The sequence below is a fragment of the Haliotis rufescens genome, unplaced genomic scaffold (assembly GCF_023055435.1).
Source record: "Haliotis rufescens isolate VD_foot unplaced genomic scaffold, xgHalRufe1.0.p SCAF_7, whole genome shotgun sequence".
NCBI lineage: Eukaryota > Metazoa > Mollusca > Gastropoda > Lepetellida > Haliotidae > Haliotis > Haliotis rufescens.
Window position 1 is genome coordinate 36498428 of NW_025964361.1, and position 25978 is coordinate 36524405.

The 25978-nt window shown below is 40.4% G+C and overlaps 1 protein-coding gene across 2 annotated transcripts in view; it reads left to right on the forward strand.

Moving 5' to 3' along the window:
- LOC124112953 (transmembrane protein 272-like) overlaps nt 1-20198 on the forward strand; it is a 28783-nt gene extending 8585 nt beyond the window's left edge. Inside the window, exons 1-3 of one of the 2 annotated variants that reach the window (XM_046473166.2) lie at nt 3554-3742; nt 15278-15452; nt 17821-20198. In XM_046473166.2, coding sequence (XP_046329122.1) covers nt 3713-3742; nt 15278-15452; nt 17821-18317 — 702 coding nt within the window. In that variant the 5' untranslated portion in view covers nt 3554-3712 and the 3' untranslated portion in view covers nt 18318-20198. Of the gene's footprint in view, nt 1-3553; nt 3743-15277; nt 15453-17820 lie in introns of those variants that run through there. The other variant, XM_046473165.2, reaches the window with a different exon arrangement.
- Nucleotides 20199-25978: the final 5780 nt, after the last annotated feature.

Consider the following 25978-nt stretch of genomic DNA (forward strand, 5'->3'; position numbering starts at 1 on the left):
TGACCCGTGAAGATTCTGGGGTAGAATAGGTCTTCAGCAACCCATGCCTGCCGTAAAGGGTGACTATGCTTGTCGTAAGAGGCGACTAACGGGATCGGGCGGTCAGGCTCGCTGACTTGGTTGATGCATGTCATCGATCCCAATTGCGTGGATCGAGGCTCATGATATTAATCACTGGATTGTCTGGTCCAGACCGCCGTCATAAAGCTGGAATATTGCTGAGTGCGGCGTTAAACAACCAAGCAACCAACCAACCAACTACTACTACTACAGCCACTAGTACTATTGTGTAGTAAAATCCAAATCGCGATTTTGATCCACTACTACTACTACTACTACTACTACTACTACTACTACTACTATTACTGCTGCTGCTGCTGCTGGTACTACGGCTTAGGGTAGGCTCCAATCGACTTAATGGATCGGATGGTCGTGCTCGATGAATTTGTTGATTGTGTGTTAACATACCCCGAAGGCGTTGGTCCTTGCACATCTTGCACATAATATCAATCACTCGAATGTCTGGTTCAGAGTAGATTATGTACAGGCATGAATGTCATGGATATATCTGAATGCAGCGTTAACACCACACAACGACAGAAACAACAACAGCTACTACTACTACTACTACTACTACTGCTATTAGAACAACTACTACTACTACTACTACTACTACTACTACTACTACTACTACTACTACTACTACTACTATTCTACTATTAATGCCACTATAATGCAGTAAACTACCACGTAGCCCTGTAAGGTATGTTTACAAAATATTTATTTATTCTAAAAGGTAAGGCATTGTTCGTAAACAAAAATGCGAATTTGAGCCTTCAGAACAAATGATATTATTATAATGTATTTATGATAATGAAAACAAAATTCACCAGTAGCCTTCGTTCAAAATAATATCTGCATATCTTTTTTTATAAATAAAGTCATGAACGTGGTTTTCTTAAAGATAAATGTCTTAGCACATCATAATTGATGATATTAAACACAAAACGGTGTAGAATAACGAAAGCCTGTACCAGAATGTTTATGTGAGGTATGGGAGGTGGGTATTGGAAAATCCAAGATGGCTGTTACTGACGGTATACAGTTTCATATATGGTCAGTAACAAGTTATTGACGGTATACGGGCTTATATGGGGGTTTGTAGTTCTGCTCTCTGGTTGGCCAATCTCATTTTGAGGCATGATAATAATGGAAATTAAGCTTCACTTGCCTGGATGTAATTGAGTTGTTTTGATACCTCATTCACAAGCAAATGTTTCATAAGCATTACTTTTCATAATGTAACAACCGTTATTAACAGGAGTATTGATAACCGAATTTCAAGTAGAAGACTACAGTCACTGCCATTATATTGGGTACATCGACATCACGATATCAGTGCATTACAAGTTACAAGTCGGAAAGGGAGTATCGATTAGTTATTATGTATCCATAGAATATATGTATGTGCATATAAATTACATTCGTATACGTTTTAACTGCAATTTCTGCAACCATTACTAGTATCGAAGTCATCACATGCAGCGTAACAGCTTGCTGTCAGCATCAGCTGCTCAGTGAAATAAACATGTGTGTCTGATCCACGAGTTTACGATACAATCATAGCCGCTCTGAAATCAGTGAGCCATTACAACCGCAAAGACAAAGGAAATGTTGGCTTGTTAATTGTAAAAATTGTCGTTGAAAACATTCATTTGGACCACAAGCTTCCCCTGTCCTGTTGCTATCCGTTACGAGGCAGGAAGTGACTGCTGTCAATTTCCGATCGCAATTACCCTCGACTTCGTGTCTGGCAATATAGTGCAGGTCTCCTCTCTCGATCACCCACGCATCCGTGTGATTTGAACAAAGCATCTTGTCGAATGAGAGCAGAGGGTGGTTGATCATTCACAAGCTTTTGTCATCCTGTCGTGATCATCATTGACGGATGACTCTTAAATATATGAGTAGTTGCTCATTCACAAGTGTCTTATAAGATATTATCGTGGTTTTATAAGCTCACATTGATGCTTATAGAAGATAGCTTTTTGTATGATCAGTTTTTTTCTTTTCCACGTCTTTGGAATATTGTCGTGATGATAAGTCATTTTGATGCTTACTGAAGATGGCAGATGTTTATTCACAAGTCTTTCTTATATAGTGTTGATGTAGTCATCTTGATGCTCATTGAGGATGGCAGTTGTATATTCACAAGTCTTTCTTATACAGTGTTGATGTAAGTCATCTTGATGCTTTCTGAAGATGGCAGTTGTTTATTCACAAGTCTTTATTATATGGTAGTGATGTAGTCATCTTGATGCTTATTGGAAGCGGCAGTTGTTTATTCACAAGCCGTTCTTATACAGTGGTGATATAATGTCATCTGGATGGTGACTGAGTATCGCAGTTGTCCATTCTCAAGTATTTCTTATATTGTCGTGATGTTAAGTCATCTTCATGCTATTGTTTTGTTACAGGCAGAGAGACAGTATATGTGTTCGGTCACGACGTCAAAACATGCAAACTACTATTCTATCAAACACTTTTTAGTGGGTAAAACAGGATAACTTTTGGTGTCCATATTTTTCAGTTGTACATTCCACGTTCGTTTCTCAAATAGATGTAGCGCCAGATAACGTAGTCGAACGTTCAAAACAGTATGGTTGTCACACAATTTAATCACTTCAAAAACAGTAGATTCTGGTTAAGCTCTGTTTCAGTAACAAGGCTCCACATAACAGCAACACGATCGAATGCACGCGTGCATCGTACATAACGTGAAGGTATAAGTATAATTATTGTCAGGGTATCTTGTAAACGCTAATAGTCTGCCGCTTATCACAGGATTATTGACTAGTTGAAAACCGATATCTGAAAGCATTATAGAGAGTAATCACAACTGCTTAACTACTTGCAATTTCACCAATGAAACACTCTATATGTGCAATATTCATCTACAGAGAACAGATTTGACTAGGAATGCCCTGATTAGCATCCATTAGTTCTCAGGTAACAAGTCATCCCTCTGATTCAGTTCATTTGTCCCGACTATCATTGTGTAGTGTTAAATGCGTTTGCTCTTCAATCAGCAAAGCCTATGCATTTGCATTGTGAACCACTTCAGTATACAGACCATCCGCTGCGTTATATCTGCTGTAAAGCTCCTTGTCGATATATGTGCATAACAGTTAGAAACACTTGTGGTACGGTATTTGTACCGTCTAATTTTGCCCATTCCAGAACAATGATCAACTCTTCTTGCAAGTAGGTAAACTGCCGGGCAAAAGAAAGTATACACTTGAAAATTGGATTTCACCAAACAGTTACAAACGTTGTCACAAAGTTACCAGGCTAAAGACATACCGAAACACTGCAAACGTGAGGTCCAAAACACTACTTGGATACCCGTATGAAATACATCACCATCGAATAACCATTACTTATTTCCTTCATTGTAGCCACCATCAACATGGGTGTAGTTTCTATTGCAGTATATTTCACGTTTTGTTATTTCCGATGGACTGAACGTGTGCATACATACTGCTGATGTGTTTTCTCGAAATAAGTGCATTGATTATATGATTGCGGTAGCTCTGACTGTACGACAGCTGTTCCTGTTGACGTTCGCATACATATGTATAAGATTTACTGGAAGGTAAGTGTCTCGCTATGCCGTTAGTGTGGAAAGAGATGGGTTGGTGATGAAGACGACATGAACACCATATCTGGAAACAGCGTCAAGGTTTGCCTTATCGAGATCTATTATGTTATTTTACCTCTGTATACATGTACTTCAATACTATATAATAACTCTGGGTAAGAAAAATGATGTTTACCGTCGTGTGTGTGTGTGTGTGTTTGTGTGTGTGTGTGTGTGTGTGTGTGTGCGTGTGCGTTCGTGCGTGTGTGTGCGTGCGTGCGTGTGTGTATGTGTGTGCGTGTGTGTGTATATGTGCGTGTGTGTATGTGTGTGTGCGTGTGTATGTGCGTGCGTGCGTGCGTGCGTGCGTATGCGTGCGCCCGCGCGCGCGCGCGTGTGTGTGTGTGCTTGTACTAGTTCGGTCTTATGCCGTTTTTATTGTGCTAGCCCTCGGATATACTCCAGGAGTTTACATACACATCTAAGACGCAGTATACTGTATCCGAGCCAACCAGTATTTTGATTTGTCCCCTAATGCCGACGCCAAGCAGAGTAACAGAGAGTAACTTTGTATAATGTCTGTTGTTTTGGTATAACGCGGCCGGGGATGGGCCGCCCACTCTCTGATTAGAGGCTCTATCCTGTAGACCACGGAACAAGGGTAACCTATTGTTGAATGTTCAGACAACTGTGCATAATATCTTTTCTCAGCGCGAGTTTAGCGTTCCTTGATAGAGGATAGCTGGAGTGTGTGTTATTCGAAATCGATTAACTTTGATATACATTGACAACTTCGTACCTTAATAGCGTTTAATTCTGTACATATAACTGTATATTTTGTGTTTGGGTTGAAGATATTTACATGCATGTGTAACCAACTACGTACGTAACGGACCCAAAGGAATCCAACACTTGTCCATATATCCGACTTCTTTTCATCATGACTCCAGTCTATATGATTTAATCAGTAAGTTTATTATGACACATAAAAGAATCTAGCTTTCCGACTGGTCATTCGCCGTCTTGTTAAAGTCCATACAAGTCTACTGACCGGCCTATATATGTGCCATGACGTCATAATATTTGATAAGACGTCACTTACTTTTCACGTCACTTTTGACCCTGTTTGCACTTTATGATACTGAAAGATGGCAAACACAATATAGATATAATTATCACTGACAAATATTTCATCGAATTACTCTTTATAACTTTGGATCTCGCAATGATATATTTGTTTACATCTGCCACTGGCAGAGTGATTGTGATTTTACGGACTGAACGACCATCGGTCTCGTGGTATACATTTCCGAGCTTCTGCAGCACGTCAAGCTCCGTGCACACCGCTAGTGTATAAATAAAGGCGACAAAACCCTTTCAATATTCATAAGAAAGGTCTAGACATTTATTTACATCATATAACCGTATAACGCGTATAACTCCTATAAATCATATAACCGTGTAACTCGTATCTCATATAATTCATATAACCATATAACTTTTAACTCATATAACCATATAACCGTATAATTCAAATAACCATACAACCTATATTACCGAATAACTCATAATTATATGATTCATACCACTCACATAACTCATATTATACTTAAGTTATCTTATCATTCCTTCATTTTGCGAATTACATCACCATGTCGGCGCGTTATACCGATTAATAGGAGTGACCTGTGTAATGATGTACGTGTATAGTGTCTCTGGAATAAATAATAATCATCAGTGTTATTTGACGACCAGAATGCTGATGAGGACATTTTTTGTCATAGCAGAATTACTGACATCGTCCCGAGGACAGGGAGTAAACAAACTACAAAAGTCCAGTTTCTACCTTTGCCGAACTGGGCTGGAATTTCGTGGCTCGATAGTAGCGCCTACACTGGCTGTTACGAGTTGTATCCCTTCTATGTTTTCCCATGTTGACCAATCAGATTCCATCTATCATATTACTTCCATTTCCTTCAAACAAAATGGCGGCGCGCAGTCAAGAGGATCTGATCGATAATCGATATTGTAATAAAACGGGCCTTGCCTCGTGAAGTGCATCAAATCACGTGAGCAAGTTGATTAAAAACATGAAAAGATTTGGAAATTTTCTGTCAACGCCGAGTTGAAGGTAGACATGCTTTGCAAATTCTGCAGGCGACCGAAATCTGCATGGCAGTTTATACGAACCGGATGTCGATTTCGTTTCGCGATTTTGATTGGACGATACATAGACTCGTTAGTCCAAAATACAACCTTCGAAATTCCAGCCTAGTTCGGCAAGGGTGGAAACTGGACTTTTATAGTCAATTAACTCCCTTGCCTTGTAATGTGAATTGGTGATGAAATACAAACAAATGGCAGAGAAATCGAACGTAACAGAAAATCACTGTTCTAAGCACGCATTCGGTTATAAGAGTTTTACACAAACAAAGAAAACAAAGTCTAGCATTCATCAGTACATATGCGATATATTGTAATACTTATAAGGATGACTGCAAAATGAGATTCTATCGAACCAAAGCATCATATCAGTAGCAATATGTTTAACACGTTTCCAGAATACAGACCGCTGCAAATAATCGTTAATATATATGTTTTTATAACATTCCTGTATTGATTATATGGAAGTGTGCAAATGAATACACTATCTTTCACTACCAAATGTCGGGCAAATTTTAGATTAAGGTAATATTTATTGGGAATGAAGTGAGATGAACTATTTTAGTCTATATAGTTCTTTATAGATGTGTTATCATGTATATGGATTACAACTATCATTATATTACATTATATGAAGGATTGCCTTCTTTCTGAACGCCTACTGAAATTTTAATATAGAATATGATTTTGCATTGTACACACATCGTATGCACGTTTCAATGTAAGACATCAAATGTACTAAAGAGTCTTGATGTCATGAGTCATGCAGTTCATATATTCATGAGTATGCATGCTTCTAAAACAATGTCTGTTACACGTGAAATTGAATAACTATCGAATGTCTTCTAGATTACATATATGTTGCTCAACATGGCGGTCACTTGCTTCTCAAAAGCCGGGCAAAATAAAATAAACGCTCATGTGTGATGATTGCTAAATATGAAATAAACAAGAATTGATTACATGTATTCTATGGTGATAGATGGAGTATTTCGGCGACTGTTTCAGATAATGTTTCTAACTTTGGTCAAGTCAACAGCAGTTTATTAACGTTAGCAATTTTTAGTAGACTTATTTATATATATACTCACATGCAAAAGAAACGCTAGTCGAGTATGCAGTATACATGTTATTTATTTTCAACAGTAAAGATCAGAAATACTAATAGGGCTAGATTGACAAAACTTTGACTGAAGACAGTTTAATGGATTAAAAGGCAGATGACATAATTGGGTTTTTTTCAAATCTTAAGGGCTTACACAGTTTCGGGTCAATACCCAAAATGTCAGTCAATAGCTGGTGTGACCACCATTAGCATTGATCACTGCCACACATCTCCTGTACATTGAGTGGATCAGACGATTTGTGAAGGCCCTAGGGATCCTCCTGCACACATCCAGAGCAGCTGTGCGTAGTTCATCGGCAGTTGTAGGGACTGGGCGCACATTGTGCAGACGCCTTTGAACCTCATCCCACAAGTGTTCGATGGGGTTCAGATCAGGGCTGAGGGCTGGCCACAGTAGAACACGGATGTTGTGCTGTTGCAGAAAGGCCATGGTAGCTCTGGCAACATGGGGACGAGCGTTGTCCTGCTGGAAAATGTGTTGTTGATGTTGTGCAAAAAATGGAACAACGTGGGGTCTGATCACTTGGTCGATATAACTCTGAGCAGTGACGCCGTGTCCCCGACCTTGACCAACACTCAGAAAGCACATGGATCCAAGTCTCGCATTAAGTCCAATCCCTGCCCATATCATGGCGCTAGGTTTAACCCATGGATCCCTTTCCACAACGTTTCTGTCAGCGAAACGATCACCTCGACGGCGCCAAATTCTGACTCTTCCGTCTGCCTGGGAGACACAAAAGCGACTTTTATCAGAGAAGATGACAAGCCTCCACTCACGATGATGCCATATTGTGACCCTGTGCCCACTGAAGTCGTGCTTGTCGATGCCGTGGTTGGAAAACAGGACGACGTGCTGGTCGGCGACATCTGAGGTTGTTGGAACGGAAACGTCGGATCACAGTGTCCCGGCTAATGTGTCGATTATGTGTTCCTATGGTCTGTCGAGCACTTTCACTTGCAGTTAGGAACGGATGTCGCTGGTATTGACGGGTAATCTGCCGATCTTGTCGAAGTGTGGTGACCCTGGGACGACCGCTCCGAGGAAGGTCATCTGTTGTCTGTGTAGCATTGTATCGATGCAGGAGACGGTAAATTGTGGTTATGTTAACGTTGAAATGACGGGCAACATCTGGGCAGACTCTCCAGCTTCCAAACGTCCGATAGCCTGGTTTCTCTGAATTTGAGTTAGGCGTGGCATTGTTGACCAAGGAGTGGTAGGTTCAAGAATCGGTCACAGTTTTATACCCACTACAGTTCGTGACAGTTCGTTCATTTTCGATTTCGAGAGAAATGGGTGCATGATACCCACATATTCATTGAAATGGTGCGTTTGGGCGATTCGTTTTTTTATGTTGCGTTTTTACTCGGGGCTTCCAAAATGCAACCAAAAATATTGATAACGCCATCAGGCTTCACTACATGCTAAAACTCGTATCAGTTTATGGTTCCGTGTTTGTTACCTATTTGCTTAAAACCACTTGCGTTTCTTTTGCGTGTGAGTATATATATAATATTGTGTCTCTCTCTCTCTCTCTCTCTCTCTTTCTCTCTCTCTCTCTCTATATATATATATATATATGTGTGTGTCTCTCTCTCTCTCTCTACACACACACACACACATACACACACACACACACACACACACACACACACACACACACACACACATACACACACACTCACACACACTCACAATAAGCCACAATCGCCTCACAGCTGTATGATATAAGCAGAGTGGTACTTACTAGACAATCCACTAAGCACATGTAATATGCATGCTAATCTAAACACTGAAACGTTTGGGTATGGGGTTTAATTTTTTATAAGAGCCGTACTTAATAACATCATCTCATGTAACACGAATATGACAAATTCTGCCAGCACTATTACATCATATTATAAAGTGTTCTTGGTACGTAGTTTTGTGTTTTTGTATTGCACTTGAGTATGTTACATGAGCATACACTGTAGGTTTACATTCATAAAATATTCAAAACGTCCACGGCGGGGAATAATCATATAACCAGTCTCGATTCCTAACCAGACGAAACAGATTCCTATAATAAACGAAATTATATTGATGTAAACAGATGAATCCGTAAGAACTTCGCTTACCCTATCCGCGAACACCTGGTGTGGTCCCTGATTTTCAGTGATCCATTAATATTAGTTTGCCTTTTATGGCCAATGGTATCTGTTTCGGCAGATAATGAAGACGGATCAGTCTCTGGCGTTGACGTTATATACTCGTGATAGAAACAAACCATAATTTATTTTCAATAAAGAGCCTTATTATGTCCGTTTCGGAAGCTATCATGTCATTTATAATCAAAGTTCACCCATCGTTCAATTTAGGGCAGGATACGCTCACCTTTTCGCGAACACCTTGTATCATCACAATTTTATAGTGATTCATAAACACATGCTTATGATATAGTCAGAATAGTACCATCAAATCTGCAGAAATTTCTATTCGATGGGGACAGGATTTTGTCACTTTCATTCTTTATATTGTCTATTTTCTGTTGTGACATACTGAGTCCTTCAATTAAGTACAGCCGCCTCCGTGGTCAAATGGTAGAGCGTCCGCCCGGAGAGCGGAAGGTCCGGGGTTCGATCCCGGCCGCGTCATACCAAAAGACGTTAAAAGATGGTACTTGTTGTTACCCTGTCTGGCGCTCGACATTAAGGGGCTAAAACAAGGACTGGTCGGCTCGGAGTCAGTATACTGTGTCTGAGTGGGGTATTCATGTTAAACTGCGGCATGGTATCTCAGTGAGCTAGCACTATAAATCGGCATCAGTCCGGACTTGTACAAGCAGCCACACACATACACACGTGCATGCACGTCGCTATATAAGTGCAATAATCTTGGACGCGACGTTAAACCCAATTTCACCTCACCTCAATTAAGTATACGAGTTTGATGCATCGTGTGACCCGAAGTTAACGTGACATAACAGAGCATATCTGAGTGTTCCTTTCAGATCCTTTCAAACTCACTCTCACAAGTATAAGAATCATGACTGAATACTTTAACGCAATATACAGCTGTTTTATCAGTATCGATCTCGCATCAATATGAGGATCTCAGCGTATAAACAGCTGTTCATGTATGCGGCAGTATTGCCTTGTCTGATTGATTGACTCGGATGATGTCACTTACTTTCAGAATGGTTTAGCCAGGCTTTGTAAACTGTGCTTCATCGAACCAACAAGTTCCTATTTTTTTCTGCCTTGCAGATTTTTTGTATGTCATTACAGATATCCGCTAAGATCGAAGATGAAAGGGCCAGATTAGGGCGCGCATTATGGGTGATCATCCCCTTCTGTTGCACCGCGTCCACAAAATGAGAGATTCTCATGTTTGAAATCGAGATAAAACCATATTTAATGTTCTATACACATTAATGGCACATTAACCTATCAATATCATGCAAGCTGGCCATGCAGAAACAGCTGGTAAATTACTGAGGATGCATATTGCTTGCAGCGTCGACGGATATAACGAATTAAAAGGACCTTCGAAATCCGTTTTAGCCGAAGCGGTTTATTCATGCCAACGGTTACAGGGATTGTCGCTACGTCATAGTCGACTGATGGTTATATCATACTTCGTGACACACGGAGTTGAATTTACATACATCGACAGTTATGAATATTTGTTTTCCGACTCTCGAAATACCGATCTGCCTACTGATATTAGCTTGATGGATGCGTCCACGTACTGGTATTATGCGAAAACAAGATTTTATTCAGTATTCAGCGCTCAAATACCCTTCATTGTCTCGTTGAAACACGTACTGACATTTGGTAAAGGTTGATCAATACACGGAATGAAATAATAGTGATATGATGGCTGTTACGAAAGGGCAAGTCACTTGACTGGAAGCATCTTTATAATGTCCATTAAAACTTTTGCCACTTTTTCCTCCTTATGGGATATAAAAAAAGAAGAAGGTACTTGTTGTTACCATGACAGACACTCGTCATTACTTGGATGAAACAAGGAATGGTCGGTTCGGAGTCAATATAATATCTGAGTGGGCTGGCACCATAACGCCGACACACACACACACACACACACACACACACACACACACACACACACAATGTGCATACACGTCTCAATGTAACTGAAATAATCTTCCACGCGACCTTAATCCTCATTTCACATCACCGCCTTATTAGTAATTTAGTAGGCCGATATATTTATATGTTTAAAGTGCATACAAGTTCATGCGGAAACTAGATTGCATTTCAGCAACAAAGGCCAAATGTATGACAATTAAAATTACGTTAGAGAATCAATATGTACAGACTTGATATATACAATTGACATAAAAAATATATATTAAATATATTGATACTTGTTAAGACACGTTTTGAATTGGACAATTACATAATGATTTTGCTCAATAGTAGTTTATTAAATTCAATATCACTATAATTTAACGCTAGCCACCCTTACACTTAGTCAATTGCGCCCAAACTGTCAACCTTGTGTCATGAAAAAATAGGCTGTTATACATAAGTATAATCATTATCTCCAGTCACGTTCATATTTAATTAGTAAAACGAAAATAGTGGTGTGAAGCAAATTAAATTTTACATTATCTTTCGGAATACTTTAATATTTTACTTGACATTTTCGAATCTACAATGGTTCCCACAGGCGGGACTGTTTGGATTGAAATCCCAACTCCAAGAAATGACTGAATCCCTAAAACGTTCAAACCATATTCATTATTTCCAAGAATTTTCCCCAGGAATATTTACATTTGGCAGTGGTTAAGCAAGAGAATGAATTACGTTCATAGTGACACTCAGTGCAGTTACATACGAGCCGACGCCACAAGTTCGTCGTATGAGGTGAGGTGAAATTGGGTTTAACGTCGCGTCCAAGATTATTGCACTTATATAGCGACGTGCATGCACGTGTATGTGTAAGTGTGGCTGCTTGTACTAGTCCGGACTGATGCCGATTTATAGTGCTAGCTCACTGAGATACCATGCCGCAGTTTAACATGAATACCCCAATCAGACACAGTATACTGACTCCGAGCCGACCAGTCCTTGTTTTAGCCCCTTAATGCCGAGCGCCAGACAGGGTAACAACAAGTACAATCTTTTTGTATGACGCGGCCCGGGATCGAACCCTGGACCTTCCGCTCTCCGGGCGGACGCTCTACCACAAGACTACCAAGTTGACTGCTGATGTTACATCGTTAACATGGCGCAAGGATGTTTACTTCTCATCAGGAGATTATTTAAGATTTAAATCTAGGCACATAACAATAGGTTTCGTCTCCTCATCTTTGCTTCTTATAATTATAAGACAATCTGTTCTTTAGCACAGCTGTGTGAGTATATCGATTATATGTAAAATATCCCCACACTACCACACGTAGCTACCGTTTATTGCGGGACTTGACGCATGAATCCAAGAAACGCCACATTCAGTAAGTTTTCAGCTGTATGACGCCGGATTGGAAATAATGGAGCCTGGATCAGACAATCTAGTGATCGATATCATGACAACCGCACTACGCCGTCGGGGTAAGCCACGCAATAAACCTGTGTCTTACCACCCGCCTCGATAAGCATAGGTTACTGGGGTCTATTGCAAACCGGGATCCTCCTTATGAAATTGCACGAAATAATCCATGTAAATATAAAACGGGTACATGGTGCTAAAGGGTATGGAAATCACAGAATGCAATTTACGTGGGTTTTTTTAATTTTTGCAAATATTATTTTAAAAAACCGCAATTTTATGAGTGAGTGAGTGAGTATGGTTTTACGCCGCCGCTTTTAGCCATATTCGGGCGCACGAGTGGCCCAGTCGTTTAAGGTGCCACAATTTGCTGTGCAGAGTTGCGCCCCTTGGGCACGCCAGAATTCTATGATTGTGGATTCGAATCCCGGTTCACCCCGATTATGTTTCTAGGTTTGTCAGCACCATACCCGTGCTCGTGGGTTTCACCGAAGTGGTAAACGTCTGAGGCCTGCATCACTTCGGGCTTTCCTCCCACATTAAGCTGATACGCCGCGATATAACTGGAATACTGTTAAAAGCGGCGTTAAACCCAACTCACTCACTCACTTTAGCAATATTCAAACAATATCACGGCGGGGGACACCAGACTCGTTTGGCCTTTGCGTTCATCTGCGCTGTCCAGCTTCATATATGGGGAACAACTCACGTGACACTTCCCTCCTAAAAATAACGTCGTCCAATTTACAACGTCATCAAGTTACGAGCGCATGTTCGAATCTCCAGAAATGACGTCACGACAGAACAATGATTTCTTGTGAAATAAACCACACTTCGTTCTTCACTGTTTTTTTGGCGATTTATCGGGTAGCTATGTTATATTTCGTGATGGCGTGAAAACAGGTTCACGGCATCTTTCTTCAGGGGTGACTAACTGGAACGGATGGTCAGACTAGGTGACAGGGCCTATTGCGTGTCATCGTACCCCTACAGCACGGGACATTGCTCAAGATCTCATAATTTCCTTACTGTGTTGTTGTTGTTGCTGTTGTTTGTTTGTTGCCTAGCGCCGCAATATTCGACCTATATAACGGCTGCTTTTCACTGTGATGTAAACTGCATGGTCGTCTACGAGTGCTGATAAAAAAAACCAGAACAATTGTGAAAGTGTTTTTAGTTTTAGTTTTCAACATAATCTCCCTGCTTTTCAATACACTTCTCATGTCGATAGTGAAGTTTTTCGATTCCAGTCAAGAAGAAGTTTTCTGAAGCCATTCTTGAAAACCCATTCACGGAAGCTTTGAGGTCATTGTTGTCGAGACGCTTTCCACGAAGGTGTTCTTTGAGTTTAGGAAACAGGTTGAAATTACTTGGTGCCAGGTTTGGCGGGTATGGAGGGTGAGGAAGCTCTTCGAACCCACATTGTCTCACAGCAGCCTTTGCAAGTCGAGCGGTGTGAAAAGAGGCAGTGTCATGAAGTGGTAGAACACCAGCAGTCACCATTCCTCGCCGCCTTTCTTTGATAGAATCTCTCACACCAAATACACTTACAATGAACCACTCGAACAATGTACTACATTGACTAGTTCACTTTGTTATGTTATAGTTGAAAGTTAGTAAGGCGTAGAACTTTTTGACAAACCCTCGTATACTATTGATTTCCTTCTTAAGCTATTGACATAGGCGCCTATAATCTGAAAATCTGAGGATAAATTATTAACTCATGATCAGTGTTTGGTTTCACTTTTCTTATCAGTATCTATGTTTATACTCGTGGCCAAACTTTAATCACATATTATGATTACAGATCATGCTTGACCGGGTTGACCCCAGAACCTTTGATGGCCGTTAGAGGCGACCACATGGATCGGGTGGTAAGGCTCGGTGACAGGGTAGATTGTTTGCCATCGTTCCCCGACGGCTCGGATCGTTGCTCACAATATCAATCACTGGATTGTGTGGTCCAGACTCATATAGCTGGAATATTGCTGAGTGGGGCGCTAAACAACAATCAAACAAACAAAACAGGTCGTAGTAGTAGCAGTAGTTGTAGTAGTAGTAGAGGCAATTGTTGAAGCAGCGGTAGAATTAGTAGCAGTAGCCCTGAACAACAATCAAACAAACAAAACAGTAGTAGTAGTAGTAGTTTTTGGTTTGTTGTTTTACGTCGCTCTCAACAATATTCGAGCTATATGACGGCGGTCTGTAAATAATCGAGTCTGGACCAGACAATCCAGTGATGCATCATGAGCATCAATCCACACAATTGGGATCGATGACATGCTCCAACCAAGTCAGCGAGCCTGACCACCCGATCCCGTTAGTCGCCTCTTACGACAAGCATAGTCGCCTTTTACGGCAAGCGCATGGGTTGCTGAAGACCTTTTCTACCCGGGATCTTCACGGGTCTAGTAGTAGTAGTGGTTGTAGTAGTAGTAGTAGTAGTAGTAGTAGTAGAAGAGGCAAATATAGTAGTAGTAGTAGTAGTAGTGGTAGTAGTAGTAGTAGTAGTAGTAGTAGAGGAGGCAACGGTAGAACTAGTAGCAGTAGTGAGTGACCCGTAGTAGTGACCAAGCAAATTATGCTGGTCGTAAGAGGCGACTAACGGGATCCCGTGGTCAGACTTTGTGACTTGGTTGATTGCATGTCATCGTATCCAAATTACGTTGAGCGATGCTCATGGTGTCCATCACTGGATTGTCTAGTCGAGACTCGATTATTTACGTCATATAGCTGCACTATTGCAGAGGGGGTGTTAAACAACAAGAAACAAACAACAAAACAAATGAACACTATTGTGAGTAGACTAGACTAGACTAGATTAGACTAATAAGTCCTGTTTACATTGTAGTGTTTTGACGACAACAACCAGCTGTATCAGACCGGCGTGCGGTGGCCGACCAGGACCCCCAGCACAGACCAGCCCAGCCATGGGGAAGTCTTCCTCCAGATCAGAGAGGCCAACAAAGAAGCAGACGACACCAGGGACTTCCTGTGTCGGGTCACAGACATCTTCTGCAATTCCTGTGAGTAGTGTTTCCTGTGAGCGATTTCCAACTATATGACTGCGGTCTGTCCATTAAGTCGATATGACAAACACAGGTCCTTCCAACCCAGAATCCCCACGGGGGCCTGTAACATAATCAACGAGCTTCGTTATATTTGTGAATTTAGAGAGCAGATTTGTTATATTTCTTGTCGCGGTGGGGATATATCATAAATATTACACAAAACAGGTAAGGGTTGTGAAACTTATCTTGCTGTTAAATTTCACGTAAGGGTTATTATCTTGTATTTGGGAGCACTTGTTGCCCAATTGTCTAAGGCACCGCAATTCGTTGTGCAGAGTTGCGTCCCTTGAGCACACCAGAACCTATGATTGTGGGTTCGAATCCCGGTTTGTGTTTCTAGGTCTGTCAGAACAATTCCCATGCTCGTAGGTTTCACCAAAGTGGTTAATGTCTGCATCACTTTGGGCTTTCCCACATCATTAATCTGACACGCCCGGACAAACTAGTAACTTGAATATGTTCAAAGCGGCGTTAAACTCACTCACTTGATCCAGGCGGTGGTACACCAGTATTTCACAAGCCAAACATTTAAGGACACGTGTGAATTAGCCTGTTGTTTAATGTCACGTATCCTCTTGCATATGCATGTGTACGAGCAATGAGAATGTAGGTCACGTTAAGCACGATATAGATAACATACCATGTTGAAATTGTGATTTATGTCAGAGGTATTTGTGTCATAATGTGGTGTTTATAACTGATGTCATGTCACATGCGATTTGTGATAAAGGGTCATAAAAATGGTTTGGTGAACACAGCAGAAATATCGATTTAATGATTATGACTAAGAATGATTTAGGGTGATTAGCCTGTACCTATTCGCTACCATAGTTAAAAAATGACGTCATCATTTTGATCACTCCATTAGAATGATTGGACAACTATTACTAGGATCATTGTCAATGTATCTTACACAAACAAAATCCATGATAGATTGGAAATATACATAAACTTGAAAATATAGAATAAGCGGATTCTGTCACACACGAAAAGAAGCTACTCTGAACGCACATTGCGGCGTCATTTCCATTACCAACCAAGCCCCTTGCATGGTTCATGGAACAAATGTCTACAATACACTACAAGGGCTGGTCATAAAGTTCAAAGCCTGACCAACTTTCATTTATTTGCCACAACAAAGTGAACTAGTCAATGTAGTACATTGTTTGAGTAGTTCATTGCTAGTGTATATGGTCTGTTGAGGCCTTTCGTATATTAGTGACAGCCAGTTGAACGTGATTGGGTCAAAATGGACGCAGAAATGGAAAACAATGAGTACCGAGCAGTCTTCAAGTTTTTTAACTTTAGAGAAAAGTCACTACCCAAGAAATTCATGACCGCATGCCACACGTGTATCGGGATAAGTGCCCTAGCTATTCAACTGTTAAACGTTGGGAAGCTATGTTTAAGGCTGGGAGAACAAGCCTTGATGATGACCCTAGGTCTCGACGTCACTCAACTTCCATCAATGAAGATTCAGTCAAGGAGATAGAAAAAATATTCTGTAAGATACCATGGCTGAACTTGAGGAAGACACAGGTGTAAGCCATGGATCCTTTGAAACTATTATTCATGAAAATTTACAGATGAATAAGATATCTGCTCGTTGGGTGCCAAAAGTTCTAAACTCTGATCTTAAGGGGGATAAACCGACATTGCCAGAAAATTTAAGAGCTAATTGAGGAGGATTTCGTCAAATTAAGAAAGAGAACGGGTGAGTCAAAACGTCAATCCACGGAATGGCACAATTCGGCTCCCCCATGACCAACGAAATTCAATTCAAGATCAGAGAAGAAAGTTATGGCCACTGTATTCCGGGACGCAAAGGGTGTGATTCTTGTTGATTACTATGCTGATTTACTTCATTCTATCAAAGAAAGCTGGAGTTCTACATTTCATGACAATGCCTCTTCTCACACCTCTCGACTTGCAAAGGCTGCTTTACGACAAAGTGGGTTCCAGGGAGCTTCCTCACCCTCCATACGCGCCAAACCTGGAACCAAGTGATTTCCATCTGTTTCCTAAACTAAAAAGAACACCTTCGTGGAAAGAGATATGACAACATCGATGACCTCAAAGCTGACATGAATGGGTTTTCAGGGTGACTTCGGAAAACTTCCGCTGACCGGAATTGAAAAGCTTCACTATGGATATGAGAAGTGTATTGAAAAGCAGGGAGATTATGTTAAAAGCAAAAACTAAAAACACCTTCACCATTGTTGTTTGTTATTGTTAGGCTTAGACTTTTTTTACCAGCCCTCGTATTTCTCATAAATGCAATATTCCTTCGAAATACTGTTGATGTCATATTTCTATATTTCAGTATTTTTTACCGTGATTATCGTGGCACTGATGATAATACCAACTGCTATGGTATCGGCTGGGGTAAAATACCTCAGCGACTGTCCCGTACAACCGAAGATTCCAGTTTATCTGATGGTAGGAGGGTGCTTTGGCATCCTCAAGCTTGTTGGAATGTGGTGGAGAAATGTTCAGATACGACGCTACGAAAGCATGGACGCATTCTATGACGCACACGATCATGACGCCGCTTTTGCGTCACACACGTTCAAACTTATGGACGCCATGTTGTCAGCATTCCTGCTGGGATGGCAAATAACTGGAACGTACTGGGTGTTCACCATCTATGAACCGAATTACACTCCTCTTCTCCATGAACCAAGCAACTGGTGTGAAAAGACAGTGTATATGATAGCGTTTATTCAGATTCTCGGATGCTACGGTCTTTTGTGCCTTGGAATTCTCTTGCTGCTTCTCATAGCAGCGTGTTATAAGTACACAGGAATATTTGATAAATGAAATCTTCTATTTTCTACTTTGCATAAAAGTTATTACATCATATTATACCATGTACTCATGCTTGCCAAAACTGTATATTTACCAATGTCATTGTATTACATTTTCTACCAAGTGTCCATGATGTTATATTAATATATGTATATGTATATGAAAACTATTTTTTGTTTCCGCTTGAAAATGATGCAGAATTTATACATAAATCGGGTTGGGTTTTGCTCATACAGATAACTTGTAAGTCACAAAAATAACATGTATATTGATGATATTCATCCCCGTCATAACTATCATCATAATTATAGATATTTTTATTTCGTTGAAGCGTTATGTTAATATGACCTTTGTTCATATCAATATTCATTTTTTCACAATTGGAGTCCTGCAGGTTCGGGATTTACGTGCTTATAATTATTTTGTAAACGTTGTCAATACCTTGAGGAATCAATAGATACGTACATAAGATACGCATGAACATGGGCAGATGTGTGGCGTATTGAATAAAACGCCACAGCTTCTATACATAGTTACGCAATATTTATAAATATGTTATAAACAGTTTTGGGAAAAAAATGTTTAACAATTGGCTGTAATTTTCCTTTTTCTTGTAAGTTCTGGACATCTGACACGATCAATCCCATAAGTATGAAATAAGATATGTAAGAAGGGACGATTTTCGAAATCCACGAAAATATTATCAATCCCGCATCCAAGAAGACATGTTCATAATATGTTAGTCTGTTTTGTCACTATCTCCTTGAAAAATCAGCTTTGATAAAAACTTGATCATTTTTAAATGGAAAGTTTCCTGCAAATATCTAAAATAGGCATATTTTGGATATATTTTAGTCGTACCCTTACATTTGGTGTTGTGATATTTGTTTATTTGTTGATTACAACCGCACTCAGCAATGTGCCAGCTAAATAAAGGCACTTTGTTTTTAATTGTATCTGGACAATACCAGGCAGTGATTGATGTTATGAACAACTTCCCTCGAGGTCGGGGTACGATGACACGCCAGATACCAAATTCAAGTCACCTGATCCACTAAGAAGCTCTTTGGCCATCAGCATGTACGTATGTTTCTGGGGACGTTTTCTAACCAAGAAGCACCTTGAGATGGTGTTGTTATGATTGGTTGGTTGGTTTGTTGTTTAAAGACGCACTCAGCAATATTCCAGCTATATGACGGCGGTCTGTAAATAATCGAGTCTGGACCAGACAATCCAGTGATTGGTATGATGAGCATCGATCCACGCAATTGGAGCAGAGCATTGACGTGTTGAATTGAAGACAGTTTAATTACAATTCATAGTAAAGATTTTGATAAACTTCCAGCATATTACTAGTAACGTAATACACAAGCTTTGCTCATTTTTAAAAATGCGAGTCAGTGGTCCAAAATGGCTCCTTGTCAAACCCCTACTTGGCATATTCAGTATGGAGTGAACGACGAATCTGTTTACAATCCAGTCAGATTTGAGTGACAATGTAGACACAATTTTATGGATAAAAACTTCTTTAATACTGTGAAAAGCGACGTTTCGTTATAGATCCTTATACCGTTGTCATTAAAGAAGTTATGCATAGAATTGTGTCTACCTTGTCATCCGTCAATGCCTATCAAACAATTTACAGATTTGAGTGACATTGTTATTATCGAATTGTTAATTATGTTTTGTACGCAACATGTTTGTTTTGTATAACATGTGGCATGATTAATTTGCATTATGATCTGCAATAGCATTTTTATATTCTTATGTTTCTAGTCGTCATTTGCATAACACTTTGTCTTGGCAAAGATAATAATTATTCACAATGAGTTCATGTAATAATAAATCAAGGGAATGTTACAGAATTATAATAAATGGGACATATACACGCATTTATTGCATTTGTGGTTGATACATACAACGATGCATTGCATACGAGATAGCTTTCTTTCAGCATATTGGCGAGACGCTAATATAACATGGCTAGTTCTTAGTTCAGGAGAATGCCAGATAATTTACACAGATCCGTATTGTCATTGTTGTTGTTGTTAGTAGTAGTAGTAGCAGCAGCAGTGATGGTAGTAGTAGTAGTAGTAGTGGTGGTGGTAGTAGGGGTAGTAGAGGTCGTCGTCGTAGTAGTAGTAGCAGTAGCAGTAGTGGTACTAGTAGCAGTAGTAGTGGTAGTAGTGGTAGCAGCAGCAGCACCAGCAGTAGTAACAGCAGTAGCAGTTATATATTTATTTTTTAACTGTAGCAGAGGTAGTAGTAGCAGCAGCATCACCCTCATATAAAAACGACACGGAACATATGGTACAAGTAAAACTAGAGAATTGCACCTGACATCATTTTGGTCACTGATGCATCAAATTTGGAAATATCCACATGTCTACCATAAAGCGTTTTTTTGAGGCCTTGAATGTTGTAACCTTGATCAAACAACTTTTGAGCAAGAGTCGGATGACGTTCTTTGAAATCTTCGTAGAAAGAACATGTCCGATTGTACCCCAAAAGTTTTCACAGGTAGACGTCATTTGAAGGCTGTAACTGCTCGAATATTCGCGACATATATATATAAAGGGAAAGTTGACTACTTGGAAGCTGAAGTCATCCCCTTGTCATACAGTCTTGTGGAGAGTTTTTGGTCACACTGAATCTTTATGAAATATGAAACAGACAAGGCGGTGTCACTGGTATCTTTTACTTCGATCTCAGATGGGTGAATCAGTGGAAGGGAGTTGGCTATTTGATTTTATTGAAGGCATATATATATATATATATATATATATATATATATATATATATATATATTCTAGCTATGACGGCGGTATGTTAATAACTGAGTCTGGATCAGACAATCTAGTGATTGAAATCATGAGCATCGATCTACGCATATGGGACACGATGACAAGCTTCAACCGTGTCAGCGAGTCTGACCACCCGATCCCATTAGTCGCCTCTTGCGACAAGCACAGACGCCTTTTACGGCAAACATGAGTTGCTGAAGACCCATTCTACTCCGGATCCTCACGGGTCTTAACTGATGCGGAATGATATGTGAAATACAAAAAAATATATATATATACTGAGGGATACATAAAAAACAAAAGCAGAAGGATAATTGAAAGAAAAGCATGAGCATAAGTACACGTGAAACAAAAGCATAAGCTTGGGGACATAAAGGCATAGCAGAGGCATACGCGAAAAACAAAAATAAAGCATATGCAGAAGGATACGTGAAACAAAAGAATATTAGGCTGGGGCACATATAAGCATAGCAGAGGCATACGGGAAAAACAAACATAAAGCATATGCAGAAGGATACGTGAAACAAAAGAATATTAGGCTGGGGCACATATAAGCATAGCAGAGGCATACGCGAAAAACAAACATAAAGCATATGCAGAAGGATACGTGAAACAAAAGCATAAGCTGGGGGACATATAGGCATAGCAGAGGCATACGTGAAAATCAAATTTAAAGCATATGCAGAAAGATACGTGAAACAAAAGCATAAGCTGGGGGACATATAGGCATATTAAGCATGTTAAGCAGAAGCATACGCGAAAATCAAATTTAAAGCATATGCAGAAAGATACGTGAAACAAATGCATAGGCTGGGGCACATATAAGCATAGCAGAGGCATACGCGAAAAACAAACATAAAGCATATGGAGAAGGATACCTGAAACAAAAGCATAGGCTGGGGCACATATAGGCATATTAAGCAGAGGCATACTTGAAAAACAAATTTAAGGCATAAGCAGAAGGATACGTGAATCAAAAGCATATTAAGCAGAGGCATACGTAAAACACAAAACTATGAACATGTTGCTTTTGGCGGAAGTGGAATCTTAATGTTATACTTCAAGCTACAGCGACTCAGGACGTTATCTCAAATGTCAGCAGGGACACAAAGGTTGCGTTCAACTCAGTGAGCTAAAGGTCATCACGAAATGTATCGATATGAGTTTCTGAAACTACGTAATCACTCTAGATAATGAGTTCCTTACATAAGACATCAAAGGCTAGCTCAGGTGTTTTAGAAATACCCTTTATCTCATCTGGAGATTTGTTAAACGAGTTAAGGACAACCTACATGACGGTCCTTAAACAGAACATTGATTATTTTCTGAATACAATGTTTTCTATTAACCTTCAAGTATGTGGTTGACAAACATGCCCACTACATTGGAAAGCTTCCTTTGACAGCTCTCAGCAACAAAAGGTAAATTTGATTGAATTTTCGAAAAGGAAATTTTGAGAGAGTGAGATTGAGGGTACCGGTAATTTAGTATCCATTTAATGCGTCATCGTGGGGAAGGCCAGGGTTGTTTGATTGAATTGAGAAACTATTGATTCTTATAAGTACATTGAATACATTGTCAGAAACGACCATAATAGAATTAAACAGTCGATGTTTTTAAACGTCAGCAGTTACTGTACGATATAAGAATAATATTGTATTCAGGACCATTTGAATGTTTCTTTTCTGGAAAGTAGCATATACTATTGGGCAAAGAAAACCTATCATCTTGTTCAGTAGCTCCATAAAAAGAAACAAAGACAGGTGTTATCTATATGATAATTATTTTAATGAAAGAAACCATTTTGTGTTGTCTTTACACAATTGCAATGCCATATCGATAGTGCACTTGCCATAAAGCCGAGCGAAAGAGACATAGGGTCAAAATAACAAAATGCACGAGTCCACTCAAAAGGTGCTCATAGGGTCAAATCATGTGACAAGACATGCCCTTAGTAACGTGTGGGACCACCCCCTGCATCAATGCACGCCAAAATAAGTCTCCTCATGGATGTAGTCAGTCGCCGGTGACGACAGCAGGAATTCTGCGCCACTCATCAAATAAAACCCGTTCAAGCTCAGTCTGTTTGTTAGGGGAGGTACGCGTTGTCTCAGCTGTCGATCAAGGTGATCCCATAGATGCTCTATGGGATTCAGGTCTGGAGAACATGCAGGCCAAGGCAACACGTGGACGTTAACGTTGTGCAGATATTGCGGAACAAGTGTGGCGGTATGAGGTCATGCATTGTACTCCTGAAAAGGGGTGTCCACGTAAGAATGGCACAACACTCGCAACACTTCATCTCTGTATCTTTGGCCAGTCAGATTCCCACGGATGGTGACAAGCCTTGTTGTCCGCTGACCGCAAATACCGCTCCATACCATGACGTCGCCTCTGCCATAAGGGTGCACATCTTGGATGCAGTTAGGTGCCAGTCGCTCTCCCCTACGTCAATAAACACGGACTCGGCCATCATTTCGGAACACGACTTACATATGTGAACAGCACGCATTCCCAAACACGCCGCTGCTACCGACGTACAGTTCTTGCCCATTGTAATCTGCGTTGAAGGTGTAGAGGGGTCAAGGCCATTTCCACGGAAGGGGTGGTGCGCTCTGATATCATCAATGCGGATTCATCGTAAAACTGTTCATCTGCTGATGTGGTGTTCCAGTGCCGTCGCCTTCACGTATCGGTTCCTCGGATGTATTGTCCGGATGCAGCGGTCTTCAACTGTCGTCGTGACCCTTGGTCTTCCCGATCTTGGACGGTCTTGTGTTCAAATTAAAGTTATTTTCAAATCATTGACAGGTGCATATTAATAACTAATCAAACATTACATTTTAACGACCTTCAAGAAATAATCATTTCGTGTGGTGTTGACGTTAACACAATGATAAAGCATGTTATTCAATTCGTTCACATACATGTACATGTACGATACTGATCATGGTGTGTTTGTGACATTGTGTGAAGGCAATGCCACGTATTTGATATCGCTTTCAAATATCGCTTTGTACTATATTCTATAAATATTAAGAACATTTCTTACTGCCACTGTAATGTTTGGTAGAAACGGCTCTGCCCGGCAAAAATTCGGGATCGATTCCACAGACGGCTGGGACTATTGCTAATGTTTATATTTTCTCACCTTTTTAATTTTTCTTTTCACAATGTAATATTTTATGTCGTATTCATCATTCAAATTGTAAAACATAATGAGAATGGAAACCAAACCGAAAGTCAAATGCCGTTTTATTCAGCATAAAGATAGCAGGTGTACATAACTGGTGATAGAAATGATGGTGGGGTAGCCTAGTGGTTAAATTGTGTTTGTGGTGGTACGATCCTCCCGGGTTTGATTCCCCACATGGATACAATGTACCAATTTCTGGTCCCCGCCGTGATATTGCCGGAATATTGCTTAAAGCGGCTTAACACCATACTCACTCACTCACTCACACACATGTTCGTACACACAATTCTGTCAAATGGAAAAAATAAAAGCTTTCGCATAAAAAGCTAATGATTGACAGAATAACATAAAAATCAGTCTTTCAACGGCCAACGTTTAAGAAACATTTATCTCTCAAGTTTATGTTTATGACAGCATTTTCGAAGCTTGGCAAGTCTCTAGGCTAAAAGGGCAGTAGTTGCCCTGGGCCATCGCTAGCTAAATACAGTTTTCAAGCAGGTGGCTGGGCATGCCACGAGAAAGATGCAGATGCCCAAGAGGCCGTTGACAACCCTGCAATGTAGATCAACACTTTATACACCCACCTCACGAACTGCGATGGGAAGAATATAGCTCTTCGTTAAATTAAACAGATTAGGGAAAATATTACAACGGCTGATATACAATTTATCGTTCTCGATTTCGTTTCGCATTTCCCTGGAGAGTGAACATTCCAGTATCATAGAAACATTGGCAATGAAGAAAGTATCTGCTCGATGGGTTCAACATCTGACATCTGATCAAATACGCACCAAACACTACATGACAATCTCTGTTTGAACCGACCTGTGAAGATCCGGGGTAGAATAGGTCTTCAGCAACCCATGCTTTCCATAAAAGGCGACTATGCTTGTCGTAAGAGGCGACAAACGGGATCGGGTGGTCAGGCTCGCTGACTTGGTTGATGCATGTCATCGATCCCAATTTCGTGGATCGATGCTCATTATATCAATCACTGGATTGTCTGGTCCAGACTCGATTATTTACAGACCGTCGTCATATAGATAGAATATTGCTCTATATATGTGTATGTGCGTGCGTGTGTGTTTGTTTGTTGTTTAACGCCGCATTCGGTTGTTTGGACCCGGCAAACTAGTGATTGATATTGCAAGCAATGGTCCACGCCGTCGAGGTACGATGACCAAATCGTCGGGGTACGATCGCCCAATTGCAAGTCACCGAGCCTGACCACCTCGTCAATTAAATCGCCTCTAACGACCAGCACAGGTTGTCGGGGGTCAATTCTTATCCGGAGTCCTCACAGGAATATGTAGTGCGTGCAATGTCCATGAGTGTCACGTTCATAACGTTTATTGTCCCAAACCAGGTTAAGATAATGACCTTAGTGGTATATGAGCTGCAGTGATAGGCCCCACTCGTGCAAGTCGTACATGACTAAAATGAGGATTGGGTGGTAGCAATGTTTGACATGGCGGGCTGCGAATCTTCACATTCCTGTAGCATTGGTCGACGTCCAGAATAGGTCTTCAGCAACCCATGCTTGCCGCAAAACGCGACTATGCTTGTCGTAAAAGGCGACTAACGGGATTGGGTGGTCAGGCTCGCTGACTTGGTTGATGCATGTTATCGATCCCAATTGCGTGGATCGATGCTCATGATATTAATCACTGGAT